Source organism: Papio anubis, chromosome 12 (assembly GCF_008728515.1).
Source record: "Papio anubis isolate 15944 chromosome 12, Panubis1.0, whole genome shotgun sequence".
In the NCBI taxonomy this organism is placed as follows: domain Eukaryota; kingdom Metazoa; phylum Chordata; class Mammalia; order Primates; family Cercopithecidae; genus Papio; species Papio anubis.
Genome location: NC_044987.1, coordinates 32,034,289 through 32,060,988, shown reverse-complemented (window position 1 = coordinate 32,060,988; position 26,700 = coordinate 32,034,289). Strand labels below are relative to the sequence as shown.

General features: G+C 38.8%; 1 protein-coding gene across 12 annotated transcripts in view; it reads left to right on the top strand.

Annotated features, from left to right (window-relative positions):
* Positions 1 to 26,700, top strand: part of YAP1 (Yes associated protein 1) — a 124,984-nt gene that overhangs the window by 52,661 nt on the left and 45,623 nt on the right. For 4 of the 12 annotated variants that reach the window (XM_021926468.2, XM_021926474.2, XM_021926470.2 and 1 more), the window contains exons 3-4: positions 1,791 to 1,906; positions 24,558 to 24,677. In XM_021926468.2, the coding sequence (XP_021782160.1) occupies positions 1,791 to 1,906; positions 24,558 to 24,677 (236 nt within the window). The remainder of the gene's footprint in view (positions 1 to 1,790; positions 1,907 to 24,557; positions 24,678 to 26,700) is intronic. The other 8 variants (XM_021926471.2, XM_017948899.3, XM_021926475.2 and 5 more) reach the window with 2 other exon arrangements.

Sequence of the window (26,700 nt, the reverse complement as noted above, 5' to 3'; positions counted from 1 at the left end):
CTGGGATTACAGGCGTGAGCCACCGTGCCTGGCTGGGTGCATGTATTTATAGTTGGAAATTTAGGTAATAGCATCTTTATTCCTTAAAGAGACATAGTTCTTTTTTTCTCCCAGGCCAGGCATAGTGGTTTACACCTGTAATTCCAGCCCTTTGGGAGGTCGAGGTGGGCAGATCACTTAAGGTCAGGAGTTCAAGACCAGCCTGGCCAACGTGGTAAAACTCCATCTCTACTAAAAATACAAAAAAGTTAGCCAGTGTGGTGGCACACACCTATAATCCCAGCTACTTGGAAGGCTGAGATCATACCACTGCATTTCAGCCTGGGTGACAGAGTGAGGCTATCTCAAAAGACACACAAAGAAAGAATTATTCTCCCATCTCCAACAAATATTTATTTAAGTCCCATTCTAACTAAAGCCTGTGATTCTTTCTTAGTGTATTAGTGGTAAGATAGAATTATTGATGAGATAGCAGTCTGGATCCATTTCTGGATAGCTAATGGCACAAAGCGTCATTTCTTTGCCATTTACATAGTTATCAATAGGATGATTAAAGAAGAGAGAACTCAGATTTGAAACTTAAACAGCTACAAAAAAACAAAACAAAACAGTGATTTGGCCATCCAGAAATAAACACTGTTAAAACATTTTGATGTTAGTTCTTTCTATATACTTTCACTGCACACACACACACACACTTTAAACAATTAGCCTTATCCAGTACATACTGTTTTATAACCTATTTTTAAAAACTGTATTTTTAATATTTTTTCATATTACATATTCTTCTAAAACATATTCAGCAGCTACATACAGTCCGTCGTATATATCCATGTTTATTTAACCAATTCCCTATCATTAAATGTTAACTGGCTTTCAAATGTTTGCTGTAATAAATGATACTGAAGAGATGTTTATATATAAAGTTTTGATTACTTCTGGCTATTAATGCAGGATACTTTTTCAGGTAGTTTTATTTGTATAATGTATCTAGTTTTTCTTTCATTGAAACAGTGAAACTTTGCTGCAAGAAAACTTAGTACTTACTGGAAGTTTATATATCAGATAATGTGCTAGATACCTTGCAGTCTTACATTTCATAGTCTTTGGCTGGTTTAATTCCCAACTTTATAGATGAAGAAATCTATATGTATACATGTATTTCTCAGTAAGTTAACAATTATGTAGAAAATGTTCAGCAAATATCAAAGGGCTTTGTGTAAGAACATGTTATTCAGCAGCCACAGGAGAAAATGAAAACTTACAGATGAAGTTTTAAATTCTGCTTTGGCTTTGGAGTATAAGAAGACAAGTTTTGGGGTTCTGTGGTGTTTTACCTTAAAAAGGGGTTTTAGGCCTAAAAATTATGTCATTTTTATCTCTATTCTTATTTTTATCTCATTCTTATCTCTAGGGGAAAAGTGTATGATTTTCTTACGAATCTTGGATTTTAGTCATGTGGTTACTCTTTTAGTTTACAAACTGCATTGTATCTTTGCATTAGAAGTGGATAATATTTATCTTACTAATTGAAGATGATTTCCTTTCACTTAAAATTCCAGGCATAACTTCTTCAGATGTTGCGCTTGTAAGATCTAAGAGGTGAAAGTTGAGTGATTTAAGGGTGAAAAATGTGTGTTGCAGAGGGAGGTTGGTGGGAGCAGTGAGATTCTGTGACTTAATGCTTTTACAGAGCTCTCTTGGCACCCTTTGATTATGAGACCACAAGATAAGAATTGTTTTTGGAACCTGGTATTTGTTTCCTAATGCAGTGGTTTGTTTTGTCTTAGTCACATCGATCAGACAACAACATGGCAGGACCCCAGGAAGGCCATGCTGTCCCAGATGAACGTTACAGCCCCCACCAGTCCACCAGTGCAGCAGAATATGATGAACTCGGCCTCAGGTGAGTGAGACACTGTAATTACAGCACATGAAATAATGCTTATGCATTGGTAAAAGTTGATGTGGAAAACAGTCATTACTCGTTTATAGAAACTGGGGCATGGGTGATGTTTATTGTCTCTCCAGTTTCATACGGAAGACATAGTCTATTTAAAAATAACATAAGCTATATTATTGCCTTGTATAGTCGTTAATGCATAAGGGGACCAATAACTGAAAGCCAATGGTTCTTTAAGATCTGATTCTGAAGCGAGTATCTCAGATTTTAAGTTCTGTTAATTTTGACCTGTTTGGTTTTGTTCTGCTACTTTCTTGTGTCTCAGGTATTTGAGTTGAAGTTACCCTCTTCCCTTTGTGGTTTGGATGGAAAGCCAAGCTATGGTGTTCTTATTTATTTATTTGCTATGGTGTTCTTAACCCAACCTTTAATGTGGTTATTCATTCGACCCTGAAAATACCTAGAAGGCAGTAACTTTTGTAAACCCAAAAGAGTATTTGTTATTCCCAGGGCGAGCATGGATTATTAAACATATCTTCACATTTTTACAGAAGAGTATAAATCTTTTTTTTCTACCTCTTATTTGGCAATTTACTTGAATCTGCAGTTTTTCTCATCTACATAATAGGGAGTAACAGTGCCCCTTATGATAAAAAGGAGGATATGAAAGGAAATAATAGAATTCATATGAAGCTTCTAGTAATTACAGAGTAGGTACTAAGTGAAAGTTTAGCTCCTTCATGTTCCCTGTCGGATACCGTCTGGCCTCTTTCTCCTTCGTTAGGTGGGTCGAAGGCCACTTAGCCCATTATGTACCTTTGTACCTGCTAGGAAAAGGTGCCCTTCCTCTGGGAAGATGTAACAGTATGCCTGGCATATGAGATTAGAGCATTTGGGCTGGATTTCTGACCACTCCCCTGGCCCCCACACATTACTCCACTGCTGAGTGCCCAGGTTCAGGACATAGATATTAACAATAGTATGTGGCAGCTCTAGTAGACTTGATGGCTTTCTCCACCGCCCATGCATTTTCCCTAGCCAACAAGCTGACGAACATAATATTTAGTAGCTACACAGTAGATTTCTTAAACAGCAGTCTTTGGCAAGGGACTGTTGTGGTTGGGTGGAAAGGGTGGTACAATTAGTTGACAGGAGGGTTCCTTGACTAGGCGAATTCACAGAACTTGAAACGTCCTTCTGCCCCTGAAGATGATGCCAACATGCTGGAATGTTTCTGTTGTTACATACCTCTGCTCTTGCTTTTGGTGGGTTGAACATTTGAGTTCTAAAGAGTTAAGAGTGGAAAACAAAAAAAAGGGCAACATTTGTGATTGAGCTTTTCTTGACATAGACTTTAAATTCTGAAGAAAAATTAATTCCTTAAATACTTAACTCATTATAATATGAATACATTCTCAGAATCTGTTTTATATGTGACATTTAATTTAAACATTTTTAAGACAAAAATTATACAAATATTAATATTTTTACTTGGCAACTATTACTATGTTTTTTAATTACCAAATTTTCAAATAAAGTTGTGAAATCTGCCCTGTATTTATGGTTAAACAAGATGATTCACATTATTCATTTTGTCATGCTCCATCTAAAAACTATCTAGGCAGTTAATGACAGATAACGTTAATTTAAACTTTATTTTGAAAGAGTAAGTATTTTGCATCTAACAAGGTTGACTGTAATTCTTTTAGAACGTTGGTTTGGTTGTGTCCCATTACATTTTCTGATGGTAATGATCTAGAGAAATGAGAGTATTTTGGCTGAAATTTATACTTTAAATCAAAGGTATATATCAACTTGGTTTTAGTGGGGTTTCTTTGTTTTTGTTTTTGTTTTTGAAATGGAGTTTTGTTCTTGTAGCCCAGGCTGGAGTGCAATGGCATGATCTCAGCTCACCACAACCTCCGCCTTCCCGGTTCAAGCAATTCTCCTGCCTCAGCCTCCCGAGTAGCTGGGATTATAGGCATGTGCCACCACGTGCGGCTAATTTTGTATTTTTAGTAGAGACAGGGTTTCTCCATTTTGGTCAGGCTGGTCTTGAACTCCCAACCTCAGGTGATCCACCTGTCTTCCGCCTCCCAAAGTGCTGGGATTACAGGCATGAGCCACCGTGCCCAGCCGTTTTTAGTGGGTTTGAAAAGAATTGTGGATGTTTTATTTCAGCTGTATGTCCTAGGCAGGTACAGTGGCTCACACCTATAATTTCAGCCTTTGGGAGACCCAGGTGAGAGGATCACTTGAGCCCAGGAGTTTGAGACCCGCCTGGGAAACATGGTGAAACCTTGTCTCTACAAAAAAATATTAGTCTGTCGTGGTGGTGCATAAGTGAAGTCTCACCCAGCTCTCAGGAAGCTGAGGTGAGAGGATGGCTTGAGCCTGGGAAATTGAGACTACAGTGACCTGTGATTACACTACCATACTTCAGCCTGGCTGGAGTGGAACCCTGTCCCTGTCTTAACAACAACAAAAAATTTTTTTGTCTTGTTTCTAAAATACGAAATGTTTTAATATAGTACGTAAAAATTAGTATGCATATACATATCTAAATAATAGAGCTGTATGTAGTAAAGAGGTGACTTTGATACAGTTTCAGTGGAGTGGCAAAAAGCATGACTGGAGGGTTAGGAGTGAGGGGGAGAAGGCATAAAGGAGAGGGTTGTGAGGAGAGAGTTGGAAGGAGGAACTGAAATGGGAAAAGTCACCTCTGAAGAGGCTTGAGTATGTGTACATGGTACTAGAAGATATTTAACAATAATAATAGTATAATAATAATTCTTATTTGTATGTCAGGTATTCAGTGAAGGTCCATTTTGCACTGTCTCATTTAAGATCCCGTGTTCTTCCCTGTATGTTAACCAAGGATAGGATAACTGACAGAGCGAAGCCTCAGAGAAGGCAGAAACGAGAAGGAACCACTAACGAACGTCCTGGAGGCGCTGTTTTTAAATACTATTAATAGTAGATAATATAGGGTAACTGCTTCTCCAGAAGGTGGTGGGTGTGGAGATTATGTCTGCTTAAGGAGGTCTTGTTTCAAATAAAATATTGTTCCCTCAAGAGAAGAGAATATTCAAAGAAACACTCGAGGTCATTGCCTTTATGGGGACGGTCAGACAGTATGATGGGGAAAGGAAGAGACTAGCTGATGGGTCCAAAACCAAAGGCTTTTTAAAACATAAACAGCAACACTGATCCTAGGAGTCAGTCATAACTTTCAAAATTAGAGTGAAGTGTTATCTTAAATATATATGAATTCCCAGAATCAGACAAGTTTATATGTGGATTATTCTGAATTGGGTCGTATGGAGGCCTGCCGGTCCAGTGCCAAGGGTATTGGTAATATCTTTACAGCACATGCCTCTTTTTCCTCTAAATTACATGCACTTGTTTGTTGTCTTTTCTTCCATTTCAGTGGAAGCCCATGGTTTTGACATGCTTTGGAATGAATGTCACTGTAATCTTGATATACCTCATGTTCACATGAAATAACCATAACGTCGTGTTAGCATGTTAATAAAGTTTCAATAAGCAAAAGGATGCTCTTCTCTACTTGGAAAATGATCTTTTACGGAGTTTTAAAAATCTTACAGACAGGGAACAAGGACAACTGTGAGAGCATTTAGTAAATTTTGAGGGCGTTTAATGTAACAAAGCAGAAAATGGCTTCCATTGAAGCAGGCTATCTACAGAAAAGTTTCACCCTGAAGGGAATGTCTTCTGAACCTGCTGACCTGAAGCCTTCACATAAAAGAGAAAGCTACACCATGCTTTTGAAGCACTCTCCTGGGTTAATCATGCTAAATGCAACTTGATTTACATTTTTATTACTCATTATTTAATAAGGACTTTCTCGCTTTGCTTTTTTTTTGAAAAAGAATTCTTGTCATTCATAATTGAGTCCAGCTTCATGTTCTGCTCTGACTTCTTGTTCTTCATCCGACTGCTTTCCTTAAGATACTGTCATTTTCTCTAGACTCCCCAAACCTGTTTGCTTCAAATTTTTGTGGTTGACTAGGCTGAAAGATCTTTTAAGATTCTTTCCAATTCTTAAGATTTTATGAAACCCTATTTTGTTTTCTAATTTGCTTTAGCAAAAATGATCAGATTATGCTTTTATAAGTCCTTTTTCAAAATATGAGGTTGAAATGGTGGATTTTATGTATAGACTAGAGACCACTGGTTTGTGATTGAGCAAATTTCCAAATATCTATAACCGAGAATCACCCAAAACAAAGGTGCACCTGGAAAATATTCTAGAGGCAACACTCAGTACACCCTTAAAAGAAGATTAATTTATATTCTTTAACTATGCCACTTAAGTTGCAGGGTAAATGACAGCGAACTTTGTGAAAGAATTTGAAAGGTGAGGAATAGGAAAATAGAAAAATAAGAGGAAATGGAATAATTTATTAAGATAATGGTTTTATTTTACTTTATTCTATATTAAAATGTTCAGTGTATAAGTATATGTATATATAAAGTCTAGCCCGTTAAATTACTTGAGGTGATTGTCCTTTGAAAGTTATAATTTATAGCTGGGCGCAGTAGCTAACGCCTGTAATCCCAGCACTTTGGGAGAGCAAGGCGGGTGGATCACGAGGTCAAGAGATTGAGACCACCCTGGCCAACATGGTGAAACCCTGTCTCTACTAAAAATACAAAAATTAGCTGGGCGTGGTGACACGCGCCTGTAGTCTCAGCTACTCTGGAGGCTGAGGCAGGAGAATCACTTGAACCCAGGATGCAGAGGTTGCAGTGAGCTGAGATTGCACCACTGCACTCCAGCCTGGTGACAGAGCAAGACTCTATCTCAAAAAAAAAAAAAAAAAAAAGTTGTTATTTATAAGGCTGGGTGTGGTGATTCATTCATATAATCCGAGCACTTTGAGAGGCCAAGGTAGGAGGATTGCTTGAGCCTAGGATTTCAAGACCAGCCTGGGCAACATAGGGAGACCCCATCTGTATTAAAAATAAAAATTAGCCAGGCATGGTGGCCACACTCCTGTGGTGCTAGCAACTTGGGTGACTGAGATTGGGAGGATAGCTTGAGCCCATGAGGTCAAGGCTGCATTGAGCCATGTTCGTACCACTGCATTCCAGCCTGGACAACAGAGTGAAACCCTGTCAAAAAAAAAAAAAAAAAGAAAGAAAAAGTTATAATATAAATTAGTTATTAAATATATATTTATAATAGCGTTTTGATGCCTGCTTAGGAGCCGTAGTTTTTCTCCACATATTGAGGGTCAGGTAAACATTTCATGTTTTTTGTGTTCAACATTAGAAAAGAAAGCCCTGGGGAGTGAAAAGTGATACTTCCTTAGCTCTATGTGTATGATATATATTAAATTTTTTAATAGTATGCTTGTTAACACTGATCCACAAGATTACTGAATCTTAAAGGGACAGTAAAGTCAAAGTATATTCTGTGATAATCCAGAAATAACTGTATGCCAAATGACTATTTAGGATCATTAAAAGTTATGTCTTTAGATTTATATTAAGCAGAATCAACCCATTTATCTGCTTTTGAGAAATGTACATTTGATAACAATCCAGAGCCCAAACGTCTTATTACAGGTACATTTTAGAGAATTCGTTATTTGTATGCTTTAAAGTTAGAAATTATTGGGATTTATTTGACAATTCCCAACTCTACCAGTGTAGCACTCAGATTTCTCTATTATGGCAAACTGTGAGGAATTCCTAGGAATTACCTCAAGATGGGTGGAGAAAATGCTCTCTTGATCATGAAAAGTGATACATGTTAGAGGAATGTGCTGAGCACCTTCCTTGAAGTGGGGAAAAATGTTCAGAAGCAAGGAAAGTGAGTAGCATAGAGCTGCCTTAAGTGTTCTCCTGCCTGTGTAATATCTCTCAGCACCGAAGATCAAATGAGAGATTGTTACCAAGAAAAATGAGAGAGCTGGAAAATAGATGTGAAATATAAAAATGATGGGTAAATTACACATGGATTTAAGCTTTAACTTTAAAAAGCACAGAGAGGGTAAAGATGTGTGAGAAGTTGCAGAGCCGACAGGGTTGAGGTGTTGGTAACTCGTAGTTTATGTGCTGTAGTTCATTTAAAGTTCTACTTTTCACCTTTGAAACTGAGAGACAGTTTACAATAAGGGTTAAGACCAAGGGCTCTTGAAATCCCATGGACCTGGTTTGAATCCCAGGCATCCTTTATTGTCCATGAAATCTTGGACAAGTTACCGTATCTACCTGTATTCTTCACTTGGAAAAATGAGATAATAACTCATAGGGCTGTTGCGAGCATTAAAAGACAGAATCCATATCACATAGTTAAAATGTATTATTAATAGTATACAGTGCCTGGTATAGTGTCTTGCATATATAATAGGTAAATAAATGTGATCTGATATTTTACAATTTAATGAGTTTGTAATACCTGGTAGCCACTGTTACTTTGTTAAAAATCTGTTACCACACTGTCTTTGAAGTTATGTTTATCTCTAAGCTTTTTATCATCAAATTGAGGTCATTGGCTCTTATCCAAGTAGTTAGTTCCTGATTCTTCTAACAGTTCTGGATTATTATAAGCTGGAAATTGTCAGTCTGAAGTCACAATATATGGGAAAAGACTATACTAACTGAAAGCCTATTAGCAATGAACTATAACAAATAAAGCCCACTTTGGGAGGCCGAGACGGGCAGATCATGAGGTCAGGAGATCGAGACCATCCTGGCTAACACAGTGAAACCCCGTCTCTACTAAAAAATACAAAAAACTAGCCGGGTGAGTTGGCAGGCGCCTGTAGTCCCAGCTACTCGGGAGGCTGAGGCAGGAGAATGGCATAAACCCGGGAGGCGGAGCTTGCAGTGAGCTGAGATCCAGCCACTGCACTCCAGCCCGGGCAACAGAGCGAGACTCCGTCTCAAAACAAAAACAAAAACAAAAAAAAACAAATAAAGCCCAAAGTCAGAGCAATGAAGAGACAGAGACAGTGTATTTGACTAGTTACTCTCAGGCTTGTATTCCAAATATCTTTTTAAAAACTTTTTAAATAAAAGCACTTTTTTTTTTTTTAAACAAAATTGCTGCTTTCTTTTTCCCATGTAGAAATTCAGGTAAATTAAGAGAAATGGCCCTATGAAATGGAGAAATAGCACAAGGAAAAACATAACAATCCAAAATCAATATAACCAATCCTTAAGAAGCTTGGTTTGTTTTATATAGCTTATGGCTTGATCTATTTGATGATTTAGTTCCTAAAAAATGATAATATAGAAACAACCACCATTTTTCTTACTTAAAACTATGGCCAATCCATTTCATTTTAATAAAAGATGCCAATATGGAATATGAAGACTTAAAATTTTTCTTTTTGAAATAGAAAAAGTAAGTCAATTATAATATCGAAGTTGCAGATGACATTAGCTTGTAATTATTGTATCTACTCTAGTATGGGAGTTCTTCTGAAGTCCTTGTTAAACCCAGTGATGGCTGATAAATGGCACTTTTTAATCATCGCTCTTGACTTAGCTGCGTAATGAAGATGCCACTCATGTCAGGACAACTAATGGCTTTGATTTGACTCTGGTGGTGAGAGCCTTTCACTTCCTCTCCACTGGGAATCACTCTGATGTTGTTTAATTCCAGTCATGATTTTTAAAGTATTAATTTCTTCATTCTTTCTTTAAAGAAACCCACATTCATTATGCTGAGATGTGGGTATATAGTTACTTTGTTTTTCAGTAGCTGCAGATCAGTATTTTTTTCTAATAGTGCCACATATTTTTAAAAGATTATTTCAATTTAAGAATCATGATTATCTACAATAACTGTCTAAATCTCAAATGTGTTGAGGAGTACTGTGTTTTGTATACTTAGTTACATGCTTGATTATTCCAGATAAGGTAATTCTTTCCTGTCCTCTTTGCTTTACTTTAGAGATTATCTTCTAAAAAGGGGGAAACATATAGAAACTCAAGACTGTTGAGTGCTCTTGACTTGATCTTAGAGCACACATACCAAATATTTTTTAAAATTTACTAGAAACCTTTGAAGTAATCATTTGGGATAGTAAAGTTCATTTACATTTTGAGTGTTATTAAGATTTTCAGGTAGGCCAGGTGCGGTGGCTCACACCTCCCAAAGTGTTCCCGGCACTTTGGGAGGCCAAGGTGGGCAGATCACCTGAGGTCAGGAGTTCGAGACCAGCCTGGCCAACATGGTGAAACTCTGTCTCTACTAAAAATACAAAAATTAGCTAGGCATGGTGGTGGGTGCCTGTAGTCCCAGCTACTCAGGAGGCTGAGACAGGAGAATCATTTGAACCCAGGAGACAGAGGTGAGCCGAGATTGTACCACTGCACTTCAGCCTGGGAGACAGCCAGACTCCGTCTCAAAAAAAGAAAGAAATTTTAGATCCATGAGTATCATTTCTACCAGCTCTCTTAATAAAATGACTTATTACATATTGGGGCATAAAAATAGAAGTATTTGTGTTCAACTTTTCTTCAGTGATTATTTGTAGATTTTTGGAAACTTTGCTCAGTTTTGGAGTCGAGAGAATGAGAAAGAGATTAAATTATTTCCATTTAAGAACCAGCTCAAATGCCTGTTTTATTCTCTTGATAAGTGTTGGAATATTATTTTTGTCTTTCCCACTGATTTCTAAATCCTTCTGGTTACTCTATTGCTACAATAATTTTATGACTCATAGGAGGAATATTTGTGTGAAAGATTAAGATGCTAATTCTTTAAAAATGATATTCATAGACTACCATATATAGGCAGCGTAAGTGAAATAGAATAAATCTTGCAACAGTAGTCACAGTTTTCCAAGATAAGGTTTTCTTTTGATGTTAGTAAGGTAAGGGAATGGTAAAACTTATTTTAGGTTAAAATCTTAGTGACAGGTATTTATTTGAGCAGTCTGAAGTCTAAGTGTGCTATTTGTTTTTCCTTCAGTAAATCTTTACAGAAAGCTAGTCTTTCATAAATAAACTTAGTAAACTAACTCTAAGCCATTTCATTGAGTTAAAATCTAAAAGACTTAAGTGGCACTGAAGAAAGTCTGAAGAGCTGCATATTAGTGGGCTCTCTAAGCTTATACTTGACCTTTTCTTCTAGAAGGTTCTTAACAGCTATAACCTGACAAACAGGAAAATGATTTTTTAAACAGTTTCATAGTTTTACCTTGAGACAATTGTATTTTTCCCTTCTTAAATCATTCATTCAACAAATATCACATGCCCTGCTTTTTGCTATGCACTGTGATTGCAGAATCAAGCGAAGACAGACTTTTTGTATATTATCATTAAAAATGTTATGGCAGGGCCGGGCGTGGTGGCTCACACTTGTATTCCCAGCACTTTGGGAGGCCAAGGCAGGTGGATCACCTGAGGTTAGGAGTTCGAGACCAACTTGGCCAACATGCTGAAACCCCGTCTCTACTAAAAATACAAAAAATTACCTGGGTGTGGTGGCATTCACCTGTAATCCCAGCTGCTTGGGAGGCTGAGACAGGAGAATTGCTTGAACCTGGGAGACAGAGGTTGCAGTGAACTGAGATTGTGCCACTGCACCCCAGCCTGGGTGACAAGAGCAAAACAACTTCTCAAAAAAAAAAAAAAAAAAAAAAAAAACAAAGAATGTTATGGCAGATGTATGGTACTGAGTGCTGAGAAAGTAGAGAGAAAGAGGAACACATGAGTCAGTAGTGCAAAGGGAGAACAGTGAAGACTTCTTTTTTTTGCGGGTGGGGGGACACAAGGTGTTGTTCCATCACCCAGGCTGGAGAGCAGTGGCACGATCACAGCTCACTGCAGCTTCACCTTCTTGGGCTCAAGTGATTCTCATGCCTCAGCCTCCCAAGTAACTGGGGCTGTAGGCATACACCACCATGCCCAACTGTTTTTTTTTTTTTTTTTTTTTTTTTTGGTAGAGACAAAAAAACGGTGGGGCATGGTGGTGTATGCCTATAGTCCCAGCTTTTTGGCAGCTTTTCTGAGGATTACATGTGTGAGCCACCGCACTCTGCTAAGACACCCTTAAGGAGGTTCATTGATTTCTTTATCCAATATTGAATATATACTATGTGCCAGGCATGGTTCTAAGTTATAAGAATGGATATACAATGAGTCAGATATTAAAAGTGGAAGAAAGAAAAATAGGCAAGTTATGGTCAGAGTGATTGACTGGGGATGGAGGGAGATGATAGATTACGTTCTCTAATGTGGGCCTCTGTAATTGACATCTTTTGAGCAGAGATCTGAATGAACGGAGAGTGAGAGCCATGTGAATATCTGGGGAAGGGGGAGAATGTTCCATGCATAACACAACAACCAGTTCAAAGGCCCTGAGACATGTTTGGGGAACAGCAAAAAGGCCACTGCAGCACGAACAGATTCTGTGAAAGGCAGAATGGGGCTTCATTACAGAGGTGCTTGTAGGTTTTGAACAGAGGAGTGACATGGTATGAGTAACTTTTTAAAAAATAGGGAGATTTCTTGGAGGGCAGTTGCAGTAACCCAGGGAGAGGATGACCAAAGTGGTGGTGATAAAAGTGATTGGGCTCAGGACTTGAGTATTAGTGAACGAGTGGGAAGTTAAGTTAGAAGAAAAGGGAAGATAAAAGTAGCTAGTAGATGAGCAATTACTGAGCCCTGGAACCTCTAATACCATATCGCTAGTGGTAAGAGGTGAGCGATGAGACTGAAGACCACCTCAGAATGGCTTTTTGTCATAAGCTAAGAAGTTTGAACCTTGTCCTGAAAATGTTGGGATACCATTAAAAATCTTCTTTAGGGGTCTTCCTCTATGGTTTTTCCCCTATTTTTATTATCTGCTCATTTGAATTTTGAAATCCAAATATCTCATTTTCTTATATTTAAAGCTACTTTCTTAGATATAGTATACATAAAAAAGTTTAATATATTATTGGAACAAAATGGTAGAACTGTTCTAAGAAAGAGTAGGGAACTGACGTTTAAGCATACTGTGAACCATGACCTGTGTCACACACCTTCTTTGATTCTCTCAACGATCCATTGAGTATTCATCTCTGTTTTATAGATAAAGAAAGTGAGCATCAAGCAGGTTAAGGAATTTGCCCAAGGTTAGAAGGCTAATAAGTATTGGATTCAAGATTTGAGCCCAGGTCTGTCTGAATCTAAACCCTTTATAGTCTCTAAACTATACTGTCTTTCTAGAGTTGAGTATGAAACTAAAGTCATATAAATTTTATTTATAATGTATCAAAGATTTTTTAAATCAAGTAACCCAATGAGTAGTACTTTTGCTATACTGTTAAAAGTTTGAGTTAATGGTAACTCTAGAAAAGGTTTAATCAAACAAGTGATCCTTGTTAGTCTTTGGTATTCTAGAGTAGTGCTTCTTAATTTGTAATGTGTCAAGGAATTACCTCGGGATTTGTTCAAATGCAGTTCTTATTCAGTGGGTCTGATTTAGTAGGATTGGGACCTGAGATTCTGCATTTCTAACAAGTTTCCAGGTGATACTGATACTGCTGGTTAAAGGAGTACACAAATAGAATACTGTTGTATGGTTTAAACTTAAATCCATAGAAATATCATTAGAGATCGTTTTATCATTCTTATTTTAGGCTGGAATGAAACCTTTACTGAGTACCTAAATACAAATGAGTGGTTCCATCATTTCATGAGCTTTTATTTAATATAAAAACCCTGCAAAATAAATGTTATCTATTTTTCTTAAATCTATTATTTACAGGCCGGGTGTGGTGGCTGATCACGCCCGTAATCCCAGCACTTTGGGAGGCCAAGGCGGGCAGATCACGAGGTCAAGAGATTGAGACTGTCCTGGCCAACATGGTGAAACCCTGTCTCTACTAAAAATACAAAAATTAGCTGGGCATGGTGGTGCGCACCTGTAGTCCCAGCTACTCGGGAGGCTGAGACAGGAGAATCACTTGAACCCGGTAGGCAGAAGTTGCAGTGAGCTGAGATTGCGCCACTGCACTCCAGCCTGGTGACAGAGTGAGACTCCGTCTCAAAAAAATAAATAAATAAATAAATAAATAAATAAATAAATTGTTATTTATAAAGTCACAAACTAAGTTTCTGAGAGATTGCAACTTGACAAAGACCAATCATACTTTCCCACAGATAGGCTCTTAATCATGCCAGCTTAGCAAACTTTGGTTGTATTTGAAAGCAGTGCTAAGTCCTACAGATACAAAGACAAAAAAGTCAGTGTCTCTACTTCAAGAGCTTAGAGTCTGTTGAGAACAGAAGGACGCAGTCTAATGATTGGGGTGTAGAACATTCTCCCCCTTCCCCAGATATTCACATGGCTCTCACTCTCAGTTCATTCAGATCTCTGCTCAAAAGACGTCAATTACAGAGGCCCGCACTGGAGAAGGTAATCTAAGCTATCATCTCCCTCCATCCCCAGTCAATCACTCTGACCATAACTTGCCTATTTTTCTTTCTTCCACTTTTAATATCAGAGAGGCATCTGCTATAAAGGGGACATAAATATAGTGGTTGGGGCACCAGTATGCTGGTGCTAGAATGCAGGTAAGTAGTAGTGCCAGAATTCCAATCTAAGCCTTCATATGTATGGTCCAGAGTTTCATCTTATTCTACCACACTGCCCATTGTAATCCAGAAGGGGCTTGGATTCATCAGCGTGTTCTAGTAGTTTGGCAGAAGAATCTTCTAGTTACCTATAGGACACAGGTGAACCTGAACTCAGGACAGGGTGGGCAGGATGGGTTAGCCACCACACTCTTATATTTGTTTGCCAAAGCTTATTTTCATCAGTATGTTTATAGTATCGTTAGTTTGGGAGGCCAAGGCGGGTGAATCACCCGAGGTCAGGAGTTTGAGACCAGCCTGACCAACATAGTGAAACCCTGTCTCTACTAAAAATACAAAAATTTGCTGGACATGGTGGTACACCCCTGTAATCCCCGGCTACTTGGGAGGCTGAGGTGGGAGAATTGCTTGAACCTGGGAGGTGGAGGCTGCAGTGAGCCGAGGTCGCGCCACTGCACTCCAGCCTGGGTGACAGAGCGAGACCTTGTCTCAAAAAAAACTTACTTCTTTCACCAAAACTTGATGTGTAGACTGCCTTTTCTTCAGTGAATGTGTTTATTTTCCCATATTCGGCTTATCGAAGCTACAAAATAAGTTAGTGATAATAATACAGTCATGTGTTGCTTAATGACTGGGGTAAGTTCTGAGAAATGGGTTGCTGGGTGATGTTATCATTGTATAAACATCATAGAGTATGCTTACACAAACCTAGGTGATATAGCCTGTTATACACACCTAGACTCTATGATATAGCTTATTGCTCCTAGGCTACAAACCTGGACAGCATGTTACCATACTGAAAAATGTAGGCAATTGTAACACAGTGGTAAGTATATGTGTATCTAAATATGTCTAAACATAGAAGAGGTAATGCACTATGACATTACCTTATGACAGCCACGATGTCTCTAGGTGACAGGAATTTTTCAGCTCTATTATAAGTTTCTGGGATCACCATTCTACATGTGATCCATCATTGACTGAAATGTCATTATGCAGCAAATTTGTATATGACTTTTTCCATTGCGTCTGCCTAAAAATCTTAGTAGTGTGGGCAGAACTTCATTAGGGATTGTTTACGGCATATATCATCAAGCATGAATTTCAGATATTTATGTTTATGGAAGACACCTTTGTAAAGAAAACTAAAGAAGAATCAGAGGTGATACATTTTAGTTCCTATTTATTTTGAAAACCAAAAGTTGGCACAAATTGCAGACCAAAGTATCACAAACTACTAACAAGGCAGTAGTTTCTAATCAATGTTGCTATCTTTGTCCTGAGCAACCTTGCAGAATTGTACATTCCCACTCATAAAAAATGGAGAACTTTTTCCTGATATTCTAGGGCAGAGTGATAAGTTTTTCTTCTCATAATTCCACGTAGCTTATAGTTAAACTCAGTGTAGAAGAGTGATGAACACAAGACAGTACGTACTGTATTCAAGAAATCAGAACAGGTGCAATTTCAATTTATAGGTGGGGAAGAGTTTTACTAGTGGGACGAATTGGAGAAAAGCTTCACAAAGATACAGCATAAGAATAGAGTAGAATTGGGTCGGGCACAGTGGCTCACACCTGTAATCCCAGCACTTTTGGAGGCCGATGTGGGCGGATCACGAGGTCAGGAGTTTGAGAACAGCCTGGCCAACATGGTGAAACCCCATCTCTACTAAAAATAACAAAAGTTAGCTGGACGTGGTGGTGCATGCCTATAATCCCAGCTACTCAGGAGGCTGAGGCAGGAGAATCACTTGAACCCAGGAGGCGGAGGTTGCATTGAGCTGAGATCACGCCGTTGCACTCCAGCCTGGGCAACAGAGTAAGACTGTCTCAAAAAGAGAGTGAGTAGAATTTCAGTGGGTTGAAAACAGTGGAGGCTAGGAAGACACAGGCTTTGGGGTGGACATACTGAGAATGTATGGAGGTGGGAAGTGCATGACACTGCTAGGTACTGGAAAGACAGGAGTGAACAAGCCATGCGACTGGGAAGACTGAATGAATTACTAAAGTGATAGAATCATCTTACCAAAGAGAAAACAACTGATGAAGTAGGAGAAGAAACTGTATGTAGACAAGTTATTAGGAAGAAGTGACATTCAGAGTGGGAAGGGATGAGAGGGAGTTAGCTAAGCAACAAAGGTGGAGAGAAGAGTTCCTGAAGGGAGCAGCTGCACTTGTGAAGGTCCTGGAGGTGGGAGAGGAGATGTTTGAGGAACTGAAAGAAGATTGAATGAGGAGGGATGTGAAATGATTGTGGAGGAATAGATAGAGCCTGGCATGTTGGATGCTTTCAGTACTGAAGCAGTGCTATATAATGCCTGACTGTAGAGGATAACCTGCTAAAAATTTGCAAATTTTCCTTTAGGGAGCTGAGCCTTGAGTCAGAGGACTTCCTCCTTAGAGGAGGTGAGGTAAGATGATCATGTGGCTGTGGTATACACAGAGTTTAATGTTGAGTTGAATAAGACCAATTTGGAAGTTACTGCTAAAACTTCGTCATGGAAATGTGAAAATTTCAAGGTCAAGAAATCGAGACCAGCCTGGCCAACACGGTGAAACCCTATCTTTACTAAAAATATAAAAATTAACCAGCCGTGGTGTTAGGCGCCTGTAGTCCCAGCTACTCGGGAGGCTGAGGCAGGAGAATCGCTTGAACCCAGCAGGCAGAGGTTGCAGTGAACCAAGATTGTGCCATGGCACTCTAGCCTGGCGACAGAGTGAAACTCAGTCTCAAAAAAAAAAAAAAAAATTATGTGAAAGTTTTATTTGAGGGACAAATGGAAATGACATTTTAAAGTAAACCCCACTCAAAATATGGGAATACATGTGAGGTGTCAGATGTCCAGTTGGAAGAGAAAAACTAATATTGACCCTGCGAGAGGCATTAAAGATATGGAAGTCATTTACATGAATATGACAAGCCATGGGATTTCATGAAAATTCCAAGAAAAGAGGATTAAAAAAAAATACAGCATGTGATTACTGTTTGTCATACTTGTGGCACAGTATGCAAGAGCATGGTTTCTGGAGAGCCCAACTATCAAGGTTTGAATCTCACTCTGCCACTTACCAGGTTGGGCTGAATGATCCTGTACAAGCTAACTTTTCTTTGCCTTAGATTCCTCATCTGTAGAGTGGGTGTAATAATAGTACCTCCATCATAGGGTTGTTAAGTGAGTTAATATTTGCTTGCAAAGAAGTTAGGAAAAGTGCCTTGTATATAGTAAGAACAGTTTGTGAATCATAAATACATGAGATCAGACTTTCAAAACAAGCATCAGGCAAAGTGTTAGAATTCAGTTCTTTTAAAGGTCATTGAATCTACTTTTCCAGCTACTCTTGTTACTTTTTAAGGAAACTACTTGATAATCCTGTACTTTGTACCACTCATCAGGGTGTGTTTAGTATAAACTTCAGTGTCCTGGGTGACTTCTTTATTCCCAAATTGTGGGGCAGGTGACAAGGGAAGGTTAGTCGTCTAACTCGTGGTGTAGTTAATCAAGACTTTCCTGTTTGAATAGACATGGCAGATGGTTTTAGTTAGTCATTACTAATGCAAGAAGGTCCTTAGGCAAGAGCAGGAAGTTGATGGTGAGTCACCTTCAGTATTATGACATAGAGTATTTGTTTTTAAAATATCACAGGGAGTTGGTTTTTGCTGTAGTAGCTAAGTTGTCAATCAAGTAATACTAGTAGTAAATCTTACGTAAAAACTTGCTTCCTTCAAGTTTGAGTAATTCTGATTTATGAATTATTTTATATATTGCCTACTACTCTGTTTTTGCTTATCCTGATTCAAATTTCTCACCCTGTGTCAATCTAGTTTTGTGTAGCTATGAAGGAATAACTGAAACTGAGTAATTTATAAAGAAAAGAGGTTTAATTTAGCTCATAGTTCTACAGGCTGTATAGGAAGCATGGTGCCAGCGTCTGCTTCTGGTGAGGACCTCAGGAAGCTTACAATCCTAGCAAAAGGCAAGTGGGAACCAGTGTGATACACAGTGAGAGAGAGGGTGCAAGAAAGTGAGCGAGAGAAGTCCCAGGCTTTTAAACAACCAGATCTCAGGTGAACTGAATGAGAACTCATTTATGACCAAGGGGATGGTGGGAAGCCATTCATGCGGGACCCCACCCTCACCAGGCCCCACCTCCAACTTTGGGAATACCATTTCACTATGAAATTTGGAGGGGACAGACATCCAAACTATATCACCCTCTTTACGTCTCATTAAAATGCTGGCCTGTTTTTCTCTTCCTTTTTGCTATAGGGCCTACTTTTAATCTTTCCTTCTAAAGAAGGCTTTGGTGTGGTGGTCAGGCATGATAGCCCAGCCTTAAAGCTTCCACATCTTTTTCGTGTCTAAGGGCCCAGCTTTCGAGTGTGTAAAAGTTAATTGGGGTGAAAATGTGTATTACCCATTCTGACCAGTGTAGAGGTTGTCATGAGTTTGGGGGATTGGACAGTAATGGTAATCCCCTTTAAGTATTACCTATTTGACCCTTTACTGGTTGAAATGATGAAAGTTTTTCTGGTAGATTCTTAACCCTAAAAACAAAGTGAACTGTTTATTCTGCCCCATCCACACGTAGTAGCCTCTTCATGCTTTCCCCTGCCTGGAATGCCCATGCCCAGAATGTCACATGTTTGGCTAGGAATGCATTTAGGTCAAAGCTTACAGGTCACTTCCTGCCCTTCTTTTGATCTGCTTTTCTAAAAATCTGTTTCCCATTTTTCTTTTTCTTTCCCATTTTTCATTTTTCTTTCTTTCATGCATGCTGCTTTATTTTTGCTGCCCTTTTCATTAGCCAGCATTGTACTGTCTTCTGTCTAGAACATAAATTCCATCAGATAGGGGCTATGTTTTTTATTGCTGCATCTCCAGGGCCTGAATATAGTAGGAACTCAATAAATACTTGTTGAATAGAAGTATTCGCTATATCCCTGTCCCTTCAGTTCACATGACACATTAAAATAATGTAGAAATTGAGCTTACATAGAAAGAATGAAACAGAGTATTTTGTTTTACAAGCATAAACAAAGGATTTTAATTGAATTTCATTTTGATTACATTCATTTCAGCCAACGTTTATTCTATTTTTTTTTTTCTTTTTGAGATGGAGTCTTGGATCCGTTGCCCAGACTGGAGTGCAGTGGCACAATCTCAGCTCACTGCAACTTCCACCTCCCGGGTACAAGATATTCTCTTGCCTCAGCATCCCGAGTAGCTGAAACTACAGGTGTGCGCCACCACACCCGGCTGATTTTGCAGTTTTAGTAGAGATGGGGTGTCACCATGTCACCATGTTGGCAGGCTGGTCTTGAACTCCTAACCTCATGATCCTCCCGCCTCAGCCTCCTAATCTATTTCTAATTAGTAGGTCCTATGCTGGACAAAAATGGAAAATGCAAAATATATACTCCTGTGTTCAGGAATTTCACAGTCTAGCCAGGGAGAAAACATGCATAATGAAAATACTGAATGATAAATGCTATGACATAGATATAAACAAAATTTTTTACTAGCACAGAGAAAGAACTCTTCATCTGTGTTGAGGAAGTGAAAAGTTCTCAACTAAAAATTGTTTGAAGCTAAATGCCCAGTAGTAATTCTCGGCCAGGCATGGTAGCTCGCACCTGTAATCCCACCACTTTGGGAGGTCGAGGTGGGAGGATCTCTTGAGCTCAGGAGTTCGAGACCAGCCTGGGCAACGTAATGAGACCACATCTCTACAGAAAAATTTTAAAAATAGCTGAGTGTGGTGGTGTGCACCTGTAGTCCTAACTCCCCAGGAAGCTGAGGCAGGAGGTCGCTTGAGCCCAGGAGTTCGAGGCTGCAGTGAGCCGGGTTTGCACCACTGCACTCCAGCCTGGGTGACAATGAGACCCTGTCTCAAAAAAAGTAAAATAATAATAACTCCCATGGGAATTAAAAAAAAAAAAAGTACTGCCCTTTTGGTGCCTGTTTTGTCATGGTAGATTTGCCTATTCCTAGCAGATGTGGCTGTGTACTATTCCCAGACCTGCAGGGCTTCATAGATTTATCTCCAAACTGCCTAAAATGAATAGACGTGGTTGTGTATAACTCAGATAATAAGAAATACTTCTGTACTAGCTGAAGAATTCTAAGTGGTTGTGTTTTGTTTGTTTGTTTTTGTTGTTGTTTTTTGAGACAGAGTCTCACCCTGTCGCCCAGACTGGATAGGGTGCAGTGGCGCGATCTCAGCTTACTGAAACCTCCACCTCCCAGATTCAAGTGATTCTCCTGCCTCAGTCTCCTGAGTAGCTGGGATTACAGGCCCTTACCACCACACCCAGCTAATTGTTTTATATTTTTTAGTAGAGACGGGGTTTCACCATGTTGGTGAGGCTGGTCTCAGACTCCTGACCTCGTGATCCCCTGCCTCGGCCTCCCAAAGTGCTGGGATTACAAGCATGAGCCACCGTGCCTGGCCCTAAGTGGTGGTTTTAAATCAGTGGTTCTCAAAGTGTGTTCCTTAGACCAGCATCAGCATCACGTGGGAATTTTCAGGCCCAGCCCCTGGCCTGCTGAATCAGAAAGTATAGGGGTAGGGCTCAGCAACATGCGTGTTAACAACCGCCCCAGGTGATTCTGATGGATATTTATAGCACATTACAATCAGAATATAAATTGAACATAAAGGCATCCTAAATTTATTTCGATCAAGCCCCTGTGGTCTCCTCTTGCATTTATTTTTGTGGGAATCCTACATTTCGCCCCTTGGACTTAACCTTACTGCATCCTAACCCTAGCCCAAACAGGTGATTGAAACACATTTTCACTAAGTGTGACTTGTTTCACTTTCAGAAAACATACCACTTTTTGCTTTCTCTCCTTTTCATGGTTATTCAACAGTTAGCTTGGTTTAGGAGAATGACTTGGAATCCTGCATTAAGAATCAAGTCACTGAATTTCTTCTAAGGACCACTTGAGCAAAAATTGTGTTTTTGTGAATAAAGCCTGGATCTGTATTGTTTCATTAACACTGGAAGATTTGTTTCTTTTCAGTTTTCTCTATCTTAATTCTGTGACAAAGATAGTGTGGTGAAAAGTTACATAAAGGTGATCTTTTCTAGTCTATTGCTTGCCTTTGGTGAGCAGCTTTCTTTCAGTATAAAGAAAGTATCCTATTTTGGGCCATTTCTTTCCACATAACATTATATTTTTACCCAGAGAGTACTAAATGAAAGATAAAATGAATATAAAGCATTATTTTATATTTGGTATATATATGTTGGTATAAATGTTAATTGCAAATAGTATATATTCTACATGATTTTAAGCTTACAGAAAGTTCAAAGTATTACTTAAAAGGCAGGACATTCATTCTTCCATCAAACATTTATTGAGCAGCTATTCAGGTATTAGCCTAGAAGCTTGTAAAGATGAATGACTTGATCATTGCCAGGAGAATACATATGTAAACAAGTAATTACAACTCTACCTGTTAAATGGTCATGGAGAATAGAAGAGGAAAGTAATTTCTGTCTGAGGTAATCCGGCTTTATCAGCCGGAAAGGCTGAATTAAAGAAGTGACATCTGAGCTCTCTCTTGCAGGATGACTAAGAGTTTAGGAGGTACAGAGTACGTATGATAATGGGAACGGCATATACAAGAAGATGGCATGATTTTGTGGAAAGTTGGTGGGAAAACTGGGTATCTGAAGAAGACTTCAGAAGTGAGTCCAGCTAGTAAAGAATTTAGGCATTTTCCCCTTGATAGAGAGCAATGGGAATGTGTTTTAGTCAGAATGAATGACATGTATAAAAATTTGATTCGAAAATATTTTAAGAAGAGAAACCCCTGGTGACTGTTTGATAGAGGACCCTGGAGTGAGAAGAGATGAGAATCCAGTTACTGAGGAAGTGGTCAAAAAAGAGAGCTGGTAAGTATTGATGGCTGAGGTCTCTGAGATGGACTGGGACAGACCCATCACAGAGAATATAAGTGGAATTTACAAAATGAAGTGAGTGGAGCAGGTAGGGAAGGTTGGTTTGTATCCAAGATATCTCTTGTGGCTCTCATTCAGACAGCTAAGGTGGAGAATAATGCTGGTGTGTGTGTGTGTCTGTGTGTGTGTTTGTGTGTGTGTATTTAAACCACACATAGGAAATCCCATATATTCAAGCAGATTTGAAAGCTATGATGAGATCTTTTGGGGGTTGTTGAGTTGAGGCTCCCAAAGGCATTCGGTGACTGCTGTTGACTTGTTCATCACCAGATATAGTCACATGGTATTTTGAGTACCTAAAAATTTGAAATACAGTTAGTTGTTTTGCAAAAGCATTTTATAATTCAGCCATTTTACAGTTAAAGATAGTAGCAAACCATTAATATTCAGTTTTGGAGTTCTGTCTTTCTGGGAAGAAAATAGAGCCCAAAATGACAGTGAAAACTGGTGGGAAAAGGTTTGATATACATGTGTTAAACAGGTTTGCTTGTCATTCACCCTCTAGTAAACTTGGGATGTGTACAGCAAATTCTACCTCTGGACTTGGTTAGCAGCGTATACTACACATCCAGGACTGAAGGAGAGCCTTCCTTTTAAGGATTCTAGGCAAAGAGAAAACTTAATTCCACACGTCTGCATTTCCTAACAGGATTTTACCCCATCAAAGTAGACCTTTGAAAATGCAGCTGCAAATTGATCTGTTCCTAATACAAACGAAACTGGCCTAAAATTAGGATTTGGGGTCCCATGGGCCTTGTGTGAGTGGTCAGTTTAACCAAAGTTACTTACTCAACATCACCCACGAGACTGGTGTGGACTGCCAATACAGGAAGAAGGGAATTGTTCTGTTTGTGCATAGGAGGCATACTTAGGCTCTGGTCATCTGTGGGAGATGAATGAAAAGAAGTATAGTTGTGAAGAGCAGTCAGTGGGTTAGGAATCACACTGTCTGGGTTTATCCTTCCTGATACTAACTAGCTTTGTGATCTTGTACCAGACTAATCAACCTGGCCCTTTGTGCCTCAATTTCCTCATTAGAATAAGTAGTAGTACTTCTTATGTCATTTGTTACTGTAAGGATTAAATGAATTAATGTACATAATATATAAGAACAGTGACTAGCACAAGATAAGTATTCAACTCGTGTTAGTCCACAGAAGAAAAAATTTTAGCCATGTACTGACTATCCCAGTTTGTATCTCCTGCCCTGCCTCTTTTGATACCTTTTGGAAATGGGAACTGGGGGAGTTGGGAGGGACAGGGAAATAAGGAGGAATTAGGTTTGAATACTTTAGTAATTTATTCTGGGCCTCTCTTTTCATTGCTGTTACCTCCCAAGAGCAATTGTCTTAACTTCTCTATTCCCATAAAGATAGGAAAGTCCTTTTAGAGTTAACTGTATTCTTTAGTCCTGTCTCTCAACTGATGATTCCTTAATGTTTGCCTTCCAACAACTTTAGCACTTATCTTGCCTCCTCACAATCCTCCAACAAGCTTAGACTTCAAACTGCAACCCCCACCCATTAGCAATTTCTGGTCTGCTTAAAAATAAGCTTTGTTTGGACTGTAGTTTTCTGTCTTAAAGTGTTCTTGGTGTCAGCCAGTCACATAAAACATGGAAATAAATGGAGCTTGGCTGTCTTAGCTAAAGTGTGCTTTATATTAAATAGAATGTTTATGAGATTTTTGATGTTCTAAAAATACTTGCATATATTTCTTATTAATGAACCTTGGCGTTCCTAGGAAGGTATTGTCACAGAACTGATTGGATTGGGTGGTAGTTTCTGAGCTGCAAACTCTTCCGTGTCCTGAGTTAACAGTAATAATAATTATTTGGGCCATGACTTCCAAAAGGATTTTTTGGAGAAAATTTTTTTTTCTTCAGAAGCTCTGTGTTGAGGAATGTTCATTTTATTATTTGGTGGTTTCTTTTTAGTGGAGAAGAAGCAGGTATATAGGTTTACCTTTCTTCTCTGAACACAGCCTTAAATATGTTTCAATGAATTGTTTTATGTTAAGATGTGTTTTCTTTTTAAATTAGTACCCCCTCCCACTTTTTTTAGGTACACCAAATAAAAACCGTGATTTTTTTTTTTTTTCTGTATTATAGGTCCTCTTCCTGATGGATGGGAACAAGCCATGACTCAGGATGGAGAAATTTACTATATAAACCATAAGAACAAGACCACCTCTTGGCTAGACCCAAGGCTTGACCCTCGTTTTGGTAAAGGTTCATCTCAAAACCTTTTTAGATGCTTTTAGTTACTAATTTTTTTTTTGTATATATACTTGGGAAAGCACATTTAAATACAATTGCATTGCTTTATAGTATTAAAAAATGACCCTGCCCACCCAACGTTTACCAGTAGAGTTTTTATCCTTCTCATTGGAAACTTGAGAAGTTTAGATCTTAATCAGATTTTTGGGGCTCCTCAGGTTGGGGTTGGGGAATGTCGTAATGGCCAACTAACCAGAAATCACTTGTTCCTTTCACATTTTGGGAGAAACACAGTGATCATATTTAAAATGATTTTTTTTAGCTGCAGTAATAATCAGGCTGTCATGCAGCACCTCAGACCAGGAATACCAGCTTTTGTCAGTGAACTGATGTCTGCTTGTGCTTAGCTTCTGAGAGTGATGAGTACCATCCCATGCCTGGGTGTTACAGTGTTTCCCATCCTAAGGGGGAAAATGGCACCCCGGAAATGGCCCAGTGAAAGCATTTTGCCCCCTCTTCTGTCTCTCTCGAAAAATAAATGTTCTTTTTTTCTTCATTCAGAAAACAAAAAGCCATAGTCCCCTCCAGATTTCATGAATAAATCACATTTGCACAAAGGAACCCCTCCCCTTCCAAATGTGTACATTTTTATAAGAGTATACCAGTTCTTCAGTGCTTTTTTAAAAAGAGTGTGTGTGTGTGTGTGTGTGTGTTAAAGTGTTTTCAGTTCTTCTTTTGGGTTTTTGAGATATTTTTCCAAGCCCGTGGAATATGCATCTAAAGAAGAGCAGATAATTGTGGTTTTGAAGCTTCATCTTGGACTAGATGTAGCTAAATGAAAACAATGTGCAGATCACTGAATAGGTCAGACTGAGGGGACTCGGAACCTTTGAAGCTTTACAGGGTTTGACCTAACACCAACTGCGGGGCCCTTATGGGAAAGAGGAGTTAACTCTGTGAATGCCATCAAAACACAACCCGGCGGCGGGCGGAAAGAAAAAAACTCTATCTGGAGTTGGTTGGATAAAATAACTTCCCCATCGGGAACATTATGAGCAGTTATTTTTTTGTCTTATATATACCTTTAAAAAAAAAAAAATTCAAGTTTGCCCCAAACTGACTGAACCCCCCATTCAAGCTAAGTCAATCGTAGGGTCAGGGCAGTGATGCCATTTTGACAGATAACCGTTTTGGCTTAAATACTAGCCTTTTAAGCTTTGAGACCTGTTTGGGTGTTAAAAAAGTAATGCAGTATGTTAATAATTTGCAACTGCAGTTTCTTTTTACTATTTGAATTAGCCCTTGTGGTTGGAACAGGAAACCAAGTAAGATAGAGAATTTAATAAATACGGCCATTTGTATGGACTGAAACAATAACAGCCATGTTTCCTTAAATTATCTCTAATGAAATGAATTCAGTTTCTCCACATTTTGGAAATTCTAAAGAATGGTGTTGCAGAATTTTTTCCCTGACATAAGGTTATGAAAGATGATGACGAACGCTTTACCAACTGCAGAGATGAGGAATTAGAACAAAGCTTTTTAAAGAAAAAAAATTTTTCCTTTAAAACAGTGAAATAAAACAACTTTTCTGTAAGCTTAAGTAGATCTATTGATTACACACACAGCTTGGTCTTTTGTTTTAAGAGGAGGAGGTACTTAAAAAAAAAACACTCCCACCCTCCAGCATGTTATGTACACATAGGCGTACAGTGAGATGTGCCCAGAAAAACTTTCATAAAATTCTCTTACTGCATTTAGCTTCCCTTTTTGGGCCCACCGTGTGTGTATTCCAGACAGGCTTGACAATATGCCAAAGCTTTTTATTTTGTGGCCCGACTTTTAATCTGTTCCAGACCTTTTCACTCAGAGAGCTCAAGTGTAACTGAAGGGGGGCAGGAAAGAAGAAAACGTGTGGGTTTCTCTGATCTAGAGTGACAGCAAATAGAGACAAGCTGTTAGCTGCTGGATTTGAAGTTTTCCTTGAAATCAAAAGTTCTGCATAGTGGATTATGTTTTATCTCTGCCAAAGATA